Source organism: Anopheles merus, unplaced genomic scaffold (genome assembly GCF_017562075.2).
Source record: "Anopheles merus strain MAF unplaced genomic scaffold, AmerM5.1 LNR4000007, whole genome shotgun sequence".
NCBI lineage: Eukaryota > Metazoa > Arthropoda > Insecta > Diptera > Culicidae > Anopheles > Anopheles merus.
The window spans coordinates 550208-568223 of NW_024427587.1; the positions used below are offsets into that span (position 1 = coordinate 550208).

Sequence of the window (18016 nt, forward strand, 5' to 3'; positions counted from 1 at the left end):
TGCACATTTCGCATTGCCCATTACGTGGACATCAAGGTGGCCATCATACTGCCCGGCGACGACGGCTCCTTAAATATAGCGGATGAGCGCGTGGCTCGCCACCGATGGAGACATGTCGCGGCAGAAGGTGTACCACACTTTTATCGGCACGTCGTGCTGGATGACGCCGGAGGAGATGGAGCGGGACCACGGATACGGCTTCTAGTCGTTCGGCATTACCACGATCGAGATTTCCACCAGAGAAAGGAATTGTCCAAGCGTCCAACGGCGAGCGAGCTTTGCATGCTTTGTAACTATAAAAAAACAAACAATGGTTAATAAAAAAATAGACTCGAGGAGTTTTTGATACCGTGCGAATTACGTTCATTATCAACTTACCTTGTTTGCCATGATCGATCATCGTGTAGTTTAATTGCGGGCATTCTTTCTTTCCTCTTTCTAACGATCACCGGCTCAACACGGTTGCACAACAGCTGCATAGAAAACACCGCTTTAATTGATTTAATATTACAATTATTGGCTATGCTTTACTTACCCTAAACTGCTTTCAGGCGTGCGAAGTCGATTCTACCGCCAATTATAATTTTTCGGCTGTTTATTTTACACATTACACACAACATTTTCATCACCGATGTAGCCTTTTTTTAATCATTCGCCGTAGTACATCGTGAGAGCTATCGTTCGGTTCAAAATGTAAACAAACTTTATTTTTTGAATATTTGACAGATTACATGACCGATCAACCGCACACTATCTCGTTTTTCTTGTCAGGGCTGCTTCGATTGCCATAGGGGGGGCCTTAAAAAATCTTTCACCAGATTTTTTAAGGCCCCCCCCCCCTATGGCAATCAAAGCAGCCCTGACAAGAAAAACGAGATAGTGTACGGTTGATCGGTCATGTAATCTGTCAAATATTCAAATAATAAAGTTTGTTTAAATTTTGAATCGAACGATAGCTCTCACGATGTACAACGGCGAATGATTAAAAAAAGGCTACATCGGTGATGAAAATGTTGTGTGTAATGTGTAAAATAAACAGCCGAAAAATTATAAATGGTGGCACGCCTGAAAGCCGTTTAGGGTAAGAAAAGCATAGCTAATATTTGTAATACTAAATCAATTAAAGCGGTATTTTCTATGCAGCTGTTGTGCAACCGTATTGTGCCGGTGATCGTTAGAAAGAGGAAAGAAAAAATGCCCGCAATCAAACTACACGATGATCGATCATGGCAAACAAGGTAAGTTGATAATGAATGTAATCCGCACGGTATCAAAAACTCCTCGAGTTATTAACCATTGTTTTTTTTATAGTTACAAAGCATGCAAAGCTCGCTCGCCGTTGGACGCTTGGACAATTCCTTTTACAAGCATTCGGTGATCAGTTTGCGAAACGTCTTGCCGCACGCATGGTACAGGCCCTTCTTGTCCGCCCCGGTATCGATCGTGGACTGATCCTTCTGCAGCGTCAGCATCATCACCTTCATCTGCGGGTAGTTGTGGCACCGACAAACCGACGTGACACAGGCGTTACAAAAGTGTCCCACACGAAAGTACTGTCATTTGCATGTGAGGCGATCACTTATGTCAAAGTAAGCTCTGTTCACTGCTGTTTCGATGTAAACAACTTTTCTAAATACAAATTGCGAAGGAATTGTGAAGCAAGATTTTGTAAGCATTTTTGGACAAAACACCCAGGAAAATCATTTTATAAGTTTCCAAATCGATGCAAAAGATGTAAGAAGTAATTAAAACAATGCGCATTGGAATTTGCGGAGAAAAACAAAAAGGGGATTTAGCAGTTCCTCCTTTGTGTCAGGGTAGTAAGCGAATCATTATACAGATGGCGCTAGTGTTTAACGTATTTTCATTTGAAATGAGGAGACAACTTTTGAAGCTAATTTTGTTCGAAGTGTCACGTCGGTTTGTCGGTGGTTGTGGTACGACGCAGTTCCGGTCGCCATCTCGATCGTGGTAATGCCGAACGACTAGAAGCCGTATCCGTGGTCCCGCTCCATCTCCTCCGGCGTCATCCAGCACGACGTGCCGATAAAAGTGTGGTACACCTTCTGCCGCGACATGTCTCCATCGGTGGCGAGTCACGCGCTCATCGGCTATATTTAAGGTGCCGTCGTCGCTGTGCAGTATGATGGCCACCTTGGTGTCCACATAATGGGCAGTGCGGTATGTGCACTCTATTGGCAAGCGCACAGCAAGATCCAGCAAACGTTACCGACAGTATTTATCGCCGTGAAAATGCTTTTACTGCATGGGTGAGTATTATTATATCTAAAAGCATACGTTCGTTCCTTTCTTTAGTTTCAGCTAATGGCAGACGAACGATCGAATGACTGTTACCTCGGAAGGGAGGTCTCATTGCGGATACTGACTTGGATGTGGTACCACCGAGTCCCTTGGTCGTAGTTGGCCCTGGTGTTTCGGATGCGGCAACATCGGAAAAGCGCTCCGAACGTGTTGTGATCAAACCGAGATCGGCGAAGCAGTGTAGTGTTGTGTGGTGATCGTGTGTTCATTTATGTTGTAAAGGGTGATTGTACTCATTTTTTTACTGGAAATTGTAATACTAGTTGTTATGCAGAACAAAATGCAGCATAAATAGCGATGAGCTAGCATTGTTTAAAGGTGCCGGATGTTATACGTTAGAGCTGTTCCTAGTGGTGTGATGCGTTGATATCCCAAATAGCCAGCTCGTACTTTATAGCTGATTTAGAGCTGTTTAACGAAAAATCGGTCCGATGTCGTACTTTGTGGCTGATTAAGAGATAGACGGTACTTTGCGGAACTATGGAGCTTTTTAACAGGCACATGGTACTCTTTGGAACTTTGCGGCTGATTAGCACTATGTGTAGGGTTCATGATAGAACTTTAAGGCTTGTTAAGAGTGTGTATCGAACTTGGTGGAACTTTATAGCTTTTTAATGCATGGCATCGGTACAAGGTGGCTCTTGTCAAAGTGTCAAAGACGGACGCCGGCAATAATCTCATTGCTGCTGCACAAGTTAGATTCGTTAAATGAAGAATGAATATTGAGTGAAGTGATTGTGAATTATCAGTAAATTGTGTAAATTTTGTGTAATTCATCAATACAAAAGATTAAAAAATATACATATGTGTTTAAACGAAACAAATCTTGTTGTTTATTTCATCGATGACGCTTGCTTGAAAGTAAAACACAAAGAAAAATAATCCCTGGCATCGTGGCATAAGGAAGCTGCTTAGGCGCTGTTTGAAAGACCCACATAGAACTTTGATGCTGTTTATCTACTGCAAAAGGCGAATTAGAGCAGCGATCTTTAGCGTGCCAAAATGAGCTGCTTAAGCAATTCTGGCTATTTGGGATATTAAACCAGTATTAGGATTAGGATATTAGTAGGATTTAAACCAGTGCCGTGAATAAAATAGTGTACAACAAGTTCAAAAACATCCGTGTATTTTGTTTGGATTTTTAAAGTCCTTTCGATTACCTATTACGGAAGCAAATATGTGTCATTAATGTGCAAAAGGTAAGGAATCAGTGATCGCGTTGGAAGGTAATTGCATTTACGGTGTATCTCCATTTGTGTTTATTGTTTTTCGCTCGCTGTTTTGATTCCCCATTCCACATAATGGTGCGTACGTTTCGTTAACAATGTACATTAGATGGTGAAGTTGCATGATAATTAAATATTGAGCGTGTTGGAGGGTTCAAAAAAATATTTACTTGTTCCGCTCCGTTGGTTGTCTGGTTGTCTGGCTGGCTGGCTGGCTGGTTGGATGGGATGATCGGATGCGCATTTCCCTACGCCGCTGTGCCGGGTGCATCATACGTCGGTGTTGGGTTGCTGTTGCTGGGCCGAGCGGATGCGCGTGCACACGTGGGAATAACGACACGCAATTGTGGTGATATCACAGAAACTATATATTTTGTTCTATTTCATCATAAAAATTCTTGCTATTAATTTCTCTTTTTAGGTATTTTATATTGTATCGGTACGATTATCGTGTTCAAATGCTTTTTCGAGAAATGCCAATACATAAATCGGTTAGTCTCATGGCCTACTCATTTCATTTGGTTGTAAAAATACTGCCTATACATTGTTTCATTTTGGTTTTCTCCCTCTCCATCTATCTCTTGATAGGAATGCCTGGTCGCTAGCTGCAGCTTCCCATCGATGTAGGCACCCGATCTTCGAGATTTTACTTCACCTGATCTAGCCATCGAACTCGCTGTGCTTCCTTGCTTCTAGTACCGAACTGAGAGCCGTTCGAACACCTAGCTGCTGGGGCACGAGGCTGCCTTCTTCAAAACATGCCCCAGCCATCGCAAACAGCCATGTCCGGTGCGCCATACGGCTTCAGTAAGCTCGTGGATGATCATTCGCACAAAGATGATCCGGAGGATGCGTCGGCCGTCGTGTTTCGCCGCTGTCCTTTGCATGCTGTAAAGAAACATACCTATTCATCGTCGGCCAATGGTGCAGCACGAGCGCAACGTGATACATCGTGACATCATCCGGAAAACTTGCAGCTGGGGCAAGGTGGTGATCTGAAGATAGCCGATTTCGGTTGGTCCGTGTAGGAGCCGACCTTGTTCCGGTACGACGCTGTGCGTTTCGCTCGACTATTTATCGCCCGAGATGGTACATGGTCAGCCGCACACAAAAACTGTCGATCTATGGAATTTGGGCGTCCTGGTGTACAAGCTGCTGTGCGGTAAGGCCCCGTTTTTGGCGACCACGTATGAAGAATCGTTCCGTAAAATCATGAAGCTGCAGTATAAGATGCCGTCAGATGTAACGAAGCCGGCGGCCCATCTGATCTCGCGACTGTTCGTTAAGGATCTGGCCAGCCGTATGCCGCTGAAAAATGTTGCGTCCATTCTTGGATTCTGCTGCACGTGCACAAAAAGTAAATAGGAACTGCTGCTACCATGTACCATTTATCGTTTTGCTCTAACTAAGTATGTTTATAAGATACCTGTACCCTTTAGTTTTTTAAACCCTTTCTCTATAACATGTAGTGGTATTTGAATGGCAATTGATGGGTTTTGCATTATGATGAACAAGATCGTGACCATCCTCTCGTGGTACCTTTAGTGCTTCAGTTCTATATTAAGGAGAGCGTGGAAGGGTATGGCTACATTCATTTCGGCGCTGCCATGCACCTTTCGTTGCAACGATAAGATAGAGCTAGTGTTTTGTTTTTGAAGATATGTTATTATTATTATTATTATTTATTTACTCTTCAACGGGCCGTATGGCCTAATTAAGATGTAACAGTTTAATTTAATGATCAATTTAAGATGTAACAGTTCAGTTATTGTAGGATAATTTGTTCGGCTATTTCTTTAGATGACCTATTCAACTAGCTTCATGACGGTGTGACTTGGAATAGGAAAAATATTAATCATTCCGTATGCCTAATGACAGAAAGCTGGTCTCTACATACGCTGTACGTCGTTCTATTCCCTCCCGGAACACACACCAACCAGTGATTAACTGTCCGGTTAGGTGATACGAATAAGTCTTGTAAGCATTTAAGCATAACGTCTGCATGACCACGTATGTCGGCTATAGCGAAAATAAAGCATAACAATTATTTATTTGTTACGCAATAAATAGGAAGAAAGTGCAACGCTGTACGGTCCCGTGATACAGTCATCAATTCTTACGACCTAATAACATGACTGTCATGGGTTCAAACCTCATACGGACCGTCCCCCCGTAGCAAGGATTAACTATCCGGCAGCGTGGTACTAAATCAGTTTCGAAAGCCTGTATAGTTCGACGCGTATGTCGTTAAGCCAAATAGAGAGAATGTGCTGCGTTATCGAGATGGATACGATAAAAGTGCTTCCGTCTTAACAGAAGGTGTTCTATGATCTACCAAACCGTTGTGTGAGAAATGGAACTAGCTTGCGAAAATGTTTGGTCAGTCTGCTTCATGAAAAAACAATCAATGTAGTCAGGTGTTTTTACTTCTCTTATTCGTCTTTGGATATAACTGTTGTCATTAATGGCATGCCTGTACCACTAATGGATTTATCAGTGTAATTAAGCTATTGATTACCCAGATCAGGATAGTCAGTCCTATGTATGAGGGGCTTGAGCAAATGACGAGCATGTTGTTTGGAAAACTGGTTTAATGCATAACAATCAACTTATTTTCCTTCATTGAAGAACAGAGAAACCAAAGAAACCGATTGAATATTTTAACGCTCGCAAGCCACAGCGGGCATTAAGCACTGTTGCGGAAGGTCAGTGTTTTACGAACAAGAGCTCAACTGAACAGGAAAGGACTGTTCCAAGGGGAGTGGTTAGTACCAGCATGTGATCGTCCTGATTATAGTTTTAAGAGTTTGTTCCTTTAGTCAATTAATTATTGTTACGTTAGCAATTATTAAAGTCGTAACGGACGTGTCAAATTGTAAATTCGCGTGGTGCGCGATCACCTTAAACTAGAAACAGGGTACGCTACGTGTAAAAGCAGAATAAATATGCGTCACAAACACTAATACACGGCACTCACGCGTACGTGCACTTATGTACTAATTATCCTCGGAAAGGATACGCTAACACCTTAAAAATGTATGGGCTTCCGGGGGTATAAAAGGGACCGAACTTTGAATAAAGAATCATTTTGGATTTTGCAACTCTCAGAAACCTCTTTTTTAATTTTGCATATTCGGATCAGAAAGAAATCTCTCATCCCTCTTCACTCCCTTCTGCGGCATAGGCTCCTCAAATTACTTGAGAGAGCAACTAGCGGGAAGGTTTATTATTGGTGTTGAACGGTTGAGAAGATCGCTGTTACCCGAGCGGGTTTGATTTACAAGGCCGCAACCTTCGCGTGGCCCACAGATCCGTTCGCCGTCGTAACAATTATTGTTTATGTCATTATTGTTGTGTGTCAATGATAATAAAAGGTCAAGGCTAAGTATGTAGAGAGAAAAAATAAATAAATAAATAAAATAAAAACATAGTCCCCCGATCCTGTTAGTATACGATCGTCAGCAATTGACGTCGCATTCCAGCTAGCACCACGAGGAGGTAGGATTCGGAGTTCCAAGATAGCGGTTGCATAATAATACATCCGCTTCTGGCATTAGCTAGCCAGCTGGAAAGAGCTCGATGAATTTAAAGTGTTTAAAAATACGAATAACAATATGTTAATACTTACTCAAACTCCTGAACTGATTGGATGGCACGCAAGATGGTAATGAAATTGTTGGGCTGGGCTCGCTTAAGCTGGTACTCGCGTATATATTCTATTAATGCTCCCCGTTTGTGCCTTTAGATCTTAAAAAGGGCTTGACCCAGCGCCATAAATTCTCGATGGTCTGTGTGTGTACTAATGGATCGCTTGGGTCGACAAAATTTTCGGAATGGTTTATCATCTCGTGCTCATACCCTTTTCCGTCTAATCCGATGTGGGCAAGCCAACCATCCGTCACAATTGTCGTGTTGATTGTTAATAAGTTTCCAAACAACATGCTCGTCATTTGCTCAAGCCCCTCATACATAGGACTGACTATCCTGATCTGGGTAATCAATAGCTTAATTACACTGATAAATCCATTAGTGGTACAGGCATGCCATTAATGACAACAGTTATATCCAAAGACGAATAAGAGAAGTAAAAAACACCTGACTACATTGATTGTTTTTTCATGAAGCAGACTGACCAAACATTTTCGCAAGCTAGTTCCATTTCTCACACAACGGTTTGGTAGATCATAGAACACCTTCTGTTAAGACGGAAGCACTTTTATCGTATCCATCTCGATAACGCAGCACATTCTCTCTATTTGGCTTAACGACATACGCGTCGAACTATACAGGCTTTCGAAACTGATTTAGTACCACGCTGCCGGATAGTTAATCCTTGCTACGGTGGGACGGTCCGTATGAGGTTTGAACCCATGACAGTCATGTTATTAGGTCGTAAGAATTGATGACTGTATCACGGGACCGTACAGCGTTGCACTTTCTTCCTATTTATTGCGTAACAAATAAATAATTGTTATGCTTTATTTTCGCTATAGCCGACATACGTGGTCATGCAGACGTTATGCTTAAATGCTTACAAGACTTATTCGTATCACCTAACCGGACAGTTAATCACTGGTTGGTGTGTGTTCCGGGAGGGAATAGAACGACGTACAGCGTATGTAGAGACCAGCTTTCTGTCATTAGGGCATACGGAATGATTAATATTTTTTCCTATTCCAAGTCACACCGTCATGAAGCTAGTTGAATAGGTCATCTAAAGAAATAGCCGAACAAATTATCCTACAATAACTGAACTGTTACATCTTAAATTGATCATTAAATTAAACTGTTACATCTTAATTAGGCCATACGGCCCGTTGAAGAGTAAATAAATAATAATAATAATAATAACATATCTTCAAAAACAAAACACTAGCTCTATCTTATCGTTGCAACGAAAGGTGCATGGCAGCGCCGAAATGAATGTAGCCATACCCTTCCACGCTCTCCTTAATATAGAACTGAAGCACTAAAGGTACCACGAGAGGATGGTCACGATCTTGTTCATCATAATGCAAAACCCATCAATTGCCATTCAAATACCACTACATGTTATAAGAGAAAGGGTTTAAAAAACTAAAGGGTACAGGTATCTTATAAACATACTTAGTTAGAGCAAAACGATAAATGGTACATGGTAGCAGCAGTTCCTATTTACTTTTTGTGCACGTGCAGCAGAATCCAAGAATGGACGCAACATTTTTCAGCGGCATACGGCTGGCCAGATCCTTAACGAACAGTCGCGAGATCAGATGGGCCGCCGGCTTCGTTACATCTGACGGCATCTTATACTGCAGCTTCATGATTTTACGGAACGATTCTTCATACGTGGTCGCCAAAAACGGGGCCTTACCGCACAGCAGCTTGTACACCAGGACGCCCAAATTCCATAGATCGACAGTTTTTGTGTGCGGCTGACCATGTACCATCTCGGGCGATAAATAGTCGAGCGAAACGCACAGCGTCGTACCGGAACAAGGTCGGCTCCTACACGGACCAACCGAAATCGGCTATCTTCAGATCACCACCTTGCCCCAGCTGCAAGTTTTCCGGATGATGTCACGATGTATCACGTTGCGCTCGTGCTGCACCATTGGCCGACGATGAATAGGTATGTTTCTTTACAGCATGCAAAGGACAGCGGCGAAACACGACGGCCGACGCTTCCTCCGGATCATCTTTGTGCGAATGATCATCCACGAGCTTACTGAAGCCGTATGGCGCACCGGACATGGCTGTTTGCGATGGCTGGGGCATGTTTTGAAGAAGGCAGCCTCGTGCCCCAGCAGCTAGGTGTTCGAGCGGCTCTCAGTTCGGTACTAGAAGCAAGGAAGCACAGCGAGTTCGATGGCTAGATCAGGTGAAGTAAAATCTCGAAGATCGGGTGCCTACATCGATGGGAAGCTGCAGCTAGCGACCAGGCATTCCTATCAAGAGATAGATGGAGAGGGAGAAAACCAAAATGAAACAATGTATAGGCAGTATTTTTACAACCAAATGAAAATGAGTAGGCCATGAGACTAACCGATTTATGTATTGGCATTTCTCGAAAAAGCCTTTGAACACGATAATCGTACCGATACAATATAAAATACCTAAAAAGAGAAATTAATGGCAAGAATTTTTTATGATGAAATAGAACAAAATATATAGTTTCTGTGATATCACCACAATTGCGTGTCGTTATTCCCACGTGTGCACGCGCATCCGCTCGGCCCAGCAACAGCAACCCAACACCGACGTATGATGCACCCGGCACAGCGGCGTAGGGAAATGCGCATCCGATCATCCCATCCAACCAGCCAGCCAGCCAGCCAGACAACCAGACAACCAACGGAGCGGAACAAGTAAAATATTTTTTTGAACCCTCCAACACGCTCAATATTTAATTATCATGCAACTTCACCATCTAATGTACATTGTTAACGAAACGTACGCACCATTATGTGGAATGGGGAATCAAAAACAGCGAGCGAAAAACAATAAACACAAATGGAGATACACCGTAAATGCAATTACCTTCCAACGCGATCACTGATTCCTTACCTTTTGCACATTAATGACACATATTTGCTTCCGTAATAGGTAATCGAAAGGACTTTAAAAAATCCAAACAAAATACACGGGATGTTTTTGAACTTGTTGTACACTATTTTATTCAACGGCACTGGTTTAAATCCTACTAATATCCTAATCCTAATACTGGTTTAATATATCAACGCATCACACCACTAGGAACAGCTCTAACGTATAACATCCGGCACCTTTAAACAATGCTAGCTCATCGCCATTTATGCTGCATTTTGTTCTGCATAACAACTAGTATTACAATTTCCAGTAAAAAATGAGTACAATCACCCTTTACAACATAAATGAACACACGATCACCACACAACACTACACTGCTTCGCCGATCTCGGTTTGATCACAACACGTTCGGAGCGCTTTTCCGATGTTGCCGCATCCGAAACACCAGGGCCAACTACGACCAAGGGACTCGGTGGTACCACATCCAAGTCAGTATCCGCAATGAGACCTCCCTTCCGAGGTAACAGTCATTCGATCGTTCGTCTGCCATTAGCTGAAACTAAAGAAAGGAACGAACGTATGCTTTTAGATATAATAATACTCACCCATGCAGTAAAAGCATTTTCACGGCGATAAATACTGTCGGTAACGTTTGCTGGATCTTGCTGTGCGCTTGCCAATAGAGTGCACATACCGCACTGCCCATTATGTGGACACCAAGGTGGCCATCATACTGCACAGCGACGACGGCACCTTAAATATAGCCGATGAGCGCGTGACTCGCCACCGATGGAGACATGTCGCGGCAGAAGGTGTACCACACTTTTATCGGCACGTCGTGCTGGATGACGCCGGAGGAGATGGAGCGGGACCACGGATACGGCTTCTAGTCGTTCGGCATTACCACGATCGAGATGGCGACCGGAACTGCGTCGTACCACAACCACCGACAAACCGACGTGACACTTCGAACAAAATTAGCTTCAAAGTTGTCTCCTCATTTCAAATGAAAATACGTTAAACACTAGCGCCATCTGTATAATGATTCGCTTACTACCCTGACCCAAAGGAGGAACTGCTAAATCCCCTTTTTGTTTTTCTCCGCAAATTCCAATGCGCATTGTTTTAATTACTTCTTACATCTTTTGCATCGATTTGGAAACTTATAAAATGATTTTCCTGGGTGTTTTGTCCAAAAATGCTTACAAAATCTTGCTTCACAATTCCTTCGCAATTTGTATTTAGAAAAGTTGTTTACATCGAAACAGCAGTGAACAGAGCTTACTTTGACATAAGTGATCGCCTCACATGCAAATGACAGTACTTTCGTGTGGGACACTTTTGTAACGCCTGTGTCACGTCGGTTTGTCGGTGCCACAACTACCCGCAGATGAAGGTGATGATGCTGACGCTGCAGAAGGATCAGTCCACGATCGATACCGGGGCGGACAAGAAGGGCCTGTACCATGCGTGCGGCAAGACGTTTCGCAAACTGATCACCGAATGCTTGTAAAAGGAATTGTCCAAGCGTCCAACGGCGAGCGAGCTTTGCATGCTTTGTAACTATAAAAAAAACAATGGTTAATAACTCGAGGAGTTTTTGATACCGTGCGGATTACATTCATTATCAACTTACCTTGTTTGCCATGATCGATCATCGTGTAGTTTGATTGCGGGCATTTTTTCTTTCCTCTTTCTAACGATCACCGGCACAATACGGTTGCACAACAGCTGCATAGAAAATACCGCTTTAATTGATTTAGTATTACAAATATTAGCTATGCTTTACTTACCCTAAACGGCTTTCAGGCGTGCGAAGTCGATTCTACCACCATTTATAATTTTTCAGCTGTTTATTTTACACATTGCACACAACATTTTCATCACCGATGTAGCCTTTTTTTAATCATTTGCTGTTGTACATCGTGAGAGCTATCGTTCGATTCAAAATTTAAACAAACTTCATTATTTGAATATTTGACAGATTACATGACCGATCAACCACACACTATCTCGTTTTTCTTGTCAGGGCTGCTTCGATTGCCATAGAGGTGCCTTAAGCCTTAAGGCCTCGCTACACGAACCGAAAACTCGAGGCGAAAACTCAAAAATCTGAAATCTTTACGTCATAAAGATTTGGGTCGTGTAGACGCGTTTTGTGCACCACCGAAAACACAAAGCCGCTGTCAATTGAAGCAAGCGAAAACTTTCTGTCAGTACTGTCTGTTCAAATGTTTGTTTACAAGCAGAATCGTTTACGCGTTGTTATCGATTGTGTATAAATTTATCCGGATAAAAATGGATACTCTTTTAATGAGTGAAGAATGGTTGGCGTCGCTATCGTGGGCGGTAGAACTAAACGTGGAACAGCTAAGGGGTCGCAACCAGCGAATTGTGCGCAGCTGGTGGATGCGACCAATGTTTTTTCAGCGACGTCAAGACGGCAACCTTTTGTTGGATGATATTGTTGCAGAACGGACCAACGAAACAATTAATACCTTCATTCGCGTAAAACCAGAAGATTTAGAATTTTTACTGCGAAGCATTGCACCGGAAATAGCTCGTATGAATACGAATATGCGCGATGCCATCATCACTCAAGAAAGATTGCTAATATTGCTTCACTACTTAGCTACAGGCCATACCTTCAGTAGCTTGCAATTTTTATTTCGGGTTGGTGTGATTAGCACGGCTTAAAAACGGAAAATAATATTTTTTTTTATTTCAGGTGTCTCGTTCTTCGATTAGCAGAATTGTGAAAGAGACGAGTCTTTGCCTAAATAAAGTGTTACGTTCCTATTTGAAGGTATGCGTTTGAATAGTGGTTGATATATTAAAAAGTTCATGTTTTCTTATATTGTGATTCATGTGTGATTCATGTCATCATACAACTCAAGTTAAACTAATTATTCAATTATTTTTTAATTCATTTTTCATTTTCATTCAAAACGGTTCAAAACATAAACACTACCTTAAAGCTACAATAAAAATTCAAAGTAGTAACTAAAAAAAAATTCTAAATAAACCCTATCCTATCCTAATTCTATACTATATGCTAACTATTTACAAGACTATCTACTATCTAACTAACTATTAACTAATTATATACAACTATTTACATAACTCATGGCTGATCCCCATCGCGACGGTTGGCCCGGTTGGCCAACACAAACTCCTCGGCATCTAGCATGGTTCGCTGAATCCTTGAGGTCACAACACGCTGTTCCTCTGGCGTGAACCTCGTCAGGAATTCAGCGACCCAGCGGCCAAACACATTCTCCGAGGAGTTTGCATTGGCCATCGTGGCTTCCGCCACGCGTGTGAGGGCCTCGCTCATACGAAGCCCCTCGTCGCTAGGGGTTCGTTGACGACGCCGTCCTTGCCGAGGATGGGACAGGTTTTGGATGGGAGAGGCTTGGGAAGGACGGGAGACTTGATGAGGAAAGGATACCTGAGAAGGGGAGGGGAGAATTTCGGGAGGGTGTAGGATGACGGATTGGTTGATGGAGGTTGGAGGTTGGCTGGGACTGAAGAGGTTCGCTTGGACTGAAGGATTGGGTGGAAAAAGTTTTGGAGGGTCGGGACTAAGGGAACAAGGTGGATCATACTCAATGTATGAGTGATCGGCAAGGATTCGGGATCGTGCAACGGCCGAACCCGTTGTGACGAGGGAGTTCAGAGCGAGGCCCTCATCTTCCTCGTCAAGCTGAAATGAAAAATGGGTACAAAATTAATAGAAATAATAATGGAAAAAAATCTTGTTTGCAATATAGAAAATGTATGGTTATATTAATAATCCTTTCATCTACCTAAAAATACTTTATACACAGTGAAAATTATGGGATAATCTCGCGTCTGTTTTAAAATTTAACATTTATTATTACTAATAAATAGTCTAAGGTTCATTATGTTTACTTTACAAAGGCTTTCGTCTTAATTTAAATGCACGCTAATTCAATGTTCCTTTTTATTTTCAGCTACCGTCCACTAAACAACAATGGCTGGAGGTATCACAAAGGTTTGAGCAGCGTTGGAACTTCCCCCATGCCATTGGTGCGATGGACGGAAAGCATGTCAAAATCCGCGCTCCTGCACACAGTGGATCCGATTACTACAATTACAAAAACTTTTTTAGTATTGTGCTTCTAGTAATAGTGGACGCTGACTACAATTTTCTGTTCGCGGATGCGGGAGGAAAAGGAGGCATTTCGGATGGAGGAATACTTCGAAACAGTCGATTGTTTCAAAAACTGGAAAACAAGTTGTTGAATATACCTGATCCAGAGCCTTTGCGAGTACCATATAGAGTTCCAGTACCGTACTTCTTGCTAGGAGACAAGGCTTTCGCCTATACCGATTACTGCATCCGTCCATTTGGTGGAATCCATTCACCTGGAAGTTATCAGCGCATTTTCAACTATAGACATTCCCGAGCTCGAATGCCCGTTGAAAATGCGCTGGGAATTGTGACAAACAAATTCGAAGTATTAAGTGGACCAATACGTCTTCCACCGGATGTAGCAAAACACGTTGTTTTAACGCCATTATATTTACACAATTTCTTGCGTAAAAGTGCTTCAAGGCATATCTACTCGCCACCATCTTCATTCGACAGAGTCGTTAACGGAAACTTGGTACCTGGCGATTGGAGAGCCAATGAAGGGTTAGAAGGTCTGCAAGGTGTTTCGTCAAGAGCACCTGATCGATTGTTGAATATTCGAACGCATGTGGCACTAGACTTCAAACATAATTATAATCATTATGGTTGAACTATTAATCATAATGGTCAGGTCGTTGCACAACATGTCAAATAAGAATAAGCCATTGAAATACAACGAATTTGTTTGAATTGATTTATCAACGTCATCGTCCTTAACCTTCACTAATAACATGTTGTGATATTGATGTGATATTATCTATATATTTAACATTAACCATACAAATTGACCAACACGCTGAAACAGCTACTTTTACGATGAAACGCATTGTGATTGTTGGACTCTCAAAACATGAAGACTAACATCAATAAAATCAACAGAAATATGAAATAAAATTAAATATAACTACATTAATCGATTATAAACGGTTTATTGGCAACAGTTGATTTACAGATCAATGAAAACAAATAATTATATTCCTTAACTAGTAAAAACATATATAATATTTTAACATGGATGAAATATATTAGTAATATAATATTGAGAGGCTTTACTCTGGTAAACTTAGGGTTCGGAGGGGAAAATAAAGTATTTAATAAAAACAACATTTGTAGAGTTGGAATGCTGGTACAAATCTCGATATGATGCCGGGCGATATGAAACCATGGTCTTGGCCAAAGTGGGCAAGTTGCACGTAAAAAGGTATTAGTATGTTATAAATATACCATTTGTGACAACGCTGCTTCCGAAAACTATTTGAAGTGATATCATGTAATAAGATAACACGAAAAAACATAGAGCTTTCAAAGATATGTATATCATATAAGAACAACAACAATGTATAAAACCACGCATGAATTGTAACAAACTCAGTTGATTTTGCAACGCATGCAAAAAGCTAACTTTTTTAATATAACACATAGGGCAAAAGTTATTGAAGTAACAGAAATGGTACACGTTGGTACAGTAGCACGTTGAAAGTATGTAATTCTAGGGATAATTTCAACGGTAAATAATTTTGTGAACATATTATCCTGTATCACATGGTTATTAAACCAATGGATGAACTTATTGCACCCCTGTTTGCATTTTAGTTATTATTTTGTATGGTCACCTTAAAACCATAAGCAGGGTCATTCGCCAATTGTTGCACACGACCAAATTATTGCTCATTATTGAACCACAGCAAAAACTATGCCGGTTTGATACTATTTAATGAAAATGGTATCAAGCTACCGACTAATTTCCTTCGATTTCGAAATATGAAACTATATAATTTCAAGGCTGTGACGGTTTTGCGCATTATTTGCGCACTACGTGGTAGTTAGGAAAATAATTTATAATTTACAATATTTAGCCAATGGCTAAATGTTTTTTTTTTACATTATTATCGATAATGTAACATAATAAAACCACTTTTCAAAAAAAGAAAGAGCTAATACATTTCATATCTTAAAGTGTGCAATTAATACATTTAATAACAAAGTGTGCGGTAGATCGATTAACAGAAACAAAAAAAAGATTATTCTTACCGTGTCTGCATGTTCAGCGTCCTCCGACGCATCGTTCATAAACGACAAAGCCTCCCAGGCTGGCCATCGCGGGCGATAAACTTCGGCGTAGGCTAAAATAGTCAACAGGTTAGTTGTAGTCTTTTAGCTTGAATAAAAAAAAAACAATTTACCTGACCCGGTCTGCATACTCTGGCGCACTTTGGATCGGTATGACCGATATTTGGCCAGCATGTTGTGCCACATTTTTTTGGCCTCTGCCATGGTCAACCCGACCTCTTCTGCGACACACATCCATGCATCATTTTGACGGTCTCGGTTTTTATAATGCGGAGATTTTTTATTGTAGATGATGTTTTGTTTTTCTACCGCATTAGCCATCCGCAAGCAGAGCTCCACGTCCTGGAATAGTAGTTAAACAAATAATAAAACGTACGTTGTTTTTATTGTAAAACATAATAAGGATAATAACTAAAGAAAACCGGCATAGAAAATGAGATGGTTGGATTTTTGGAGGAACACGATCCAATAGACACAGGTGCAGGAACAAAGGAAAAATTAAAAAAAAAAACCCGGTTTAGTAATGAGTTACGAGAGGCAAGTTGGCAAGAGGCAAGTGTGGCGATACCCTGGGGTAAATTCTTAAACCATGTAAGTACCACTACTACGAGCAACGGCAGTTGCAGCGATCTAGTTTTAACCTCATCCAACATAGTCTCTCAGCCGTTGTTAATTAAGTACACCCATACTCACCTCTCGCATATATTTACGCGGTTCCCGTCCTGATCCCGAAGCCAGTCTTGCTCCCGAAGCCAGTCCTGATCCCGATGCCAGGCCTGCTCCCGAAGCCAGTCCTGATCCCGATGCCAGGCCTGATCCCGAAGCCCGTCCTGATACCGGTGCCTGTCCTGATGCCAGTGCCCGTCCTGATACCGGTGCCAGTACTGATACCGGTACCCGTCGTGATATCGGTTCCATTACTGATATCGTTGCTGGTCCAGGTCCCGATTGCTGTACCGATTTCGATCGCTGTCCTGAAGCCGTTCCCGGTCCTGATCCGCTCTGATTTACATTCATTTTGTTAAATGTTTTGTTTGGTTCTGCTAAAATAATATACACATGTATATTTATTTAATATTAACACGGAAAATAAGTGATAATTAATACCGTACTTTTACAATGCCGGCTTTGTGCTTGTTTTGTTTTATTTTGTTTTGTTGTGATAATGCTCTTCCTTTTCCTGTTGACACCTACAATGCTGTCATTTTGAGTTTTCGGGTTGCTGCAAGGACCGTAAAGATATCAGGTCAAGTTATAAGCCCGTTTTGACAGTTAGATGGAAGAAGAATCAACGAAGAAAACTGACAGTTAGTTTTCCGCGTTTGGCGAACGCTTCTAGTTCTCGAAGGAAAATTTCCATTTTAAATCACGGGCTGTGTTCTAATAAACTAAAATATTCACCCTAATTGATCTCCACCAAATATTGACCATGCAAAACGTAAACAATCCATCAATACATATACAAGCGGAAAACCATCTGTCAAAATCGGAGCCCAGGGGGGGGGATCGCCAAAAGCCCTATAACTACACCTCATTATACATTCCACCTTGGGTTGCTGTCAAAAAGATTTCGGATGAGATTTCAGCTCTCGGAGCTGAAATCTTTTTGACGTAAAGTTTTCGCCTGGCCCCCCCTTTTGACCGAAAACTTTTTGAAATTTCGATTCATGTAGCGAGGCCTTTAGGGTGTTTGCCTATATGCGATATCGAG

At 41.7% G+C, this 18016-nt stretch overlaps 3 protein-coding genes and 1 long non-coding RNA gene across 4 annotated transcripts; 1 reads left to right on the plus strand and 3 right to left on the minus strand.

The window, feature by feature from the left end:
- The first annotated feature begins 4142 nt into the window (after window positions 1–4142).
- On the plus strand, window positions 4143–4999 carry LOC121600821 (aurora kinase A-A-like). Its single transcript, XM_041929592.1, has one exon. The coding sequence runs from the start codon at window positions 4635–4637 to the stop codon at window positions 4911–4913; it is 279 nt and encodes a 92-aa protein (XP_041785526.1). The 5' UTR covers window positions 4143–4634; the 3' UTR covers window positions 4914–4999.
- A 2665-nt stretch (window positions 5000–7664) lies between these two features.
- Window positions 7665–9206, minus strand: LOC121600818 (aurora kinase A-A-like). Its single transcript, XM_041929590.1, has one exon. It carries the CDS (start codon window positions 8975–8977, stop codon window positions 8699–8701), a length of 279 nt encoding a protein of 92 aa, XP_041785524.1. The 5' UTR covers window positions 8978–9206; the 3' UTR covers window positions 7665–8698.
- A 462-nt stretch (window positions 9207–9668) lies between these two features.
- On the minus strand, window positions 9669–11001 carry LOC121600819. Its single transcript, XR_006005876.1, has 3 exons — window positions 10717–11001; window positions 10095–10635; window positions 9669–9957 (listed from the first exon to the last, which is right to left on the minus strand). It is a non-coding gene; the product is annotated as an uncharacterized LOC121600819 (long non-coding RNA).
- Window positions 11002–13200: 2199 nt separating this feature from the next.
- LOC121600814 lies at window positions 13201–17455 on the minus strand. Its single transcript, XM_041929583.1, has 5 exons — window positions 17413–17455; window positions 16999–17345; window positions 16419–16647; window positions 16267–16358; window positions 13201–13782 (listed from the first exon to the last, which is right to left on the minus strand). The coding sequence occupies exons 2-5, from the start codon at window positions 17320–17322 to the stop codon at window positions 13201–13203; spliced, it is 1227 nt and encodes a 408-aa protein (XP_041785517.1). The 5' UTR covers window positions 17323–17345; window positions 17413–17455.
- Between the last annotated feature and the right edge of the window lie 561 nt (window positions 17456–18016).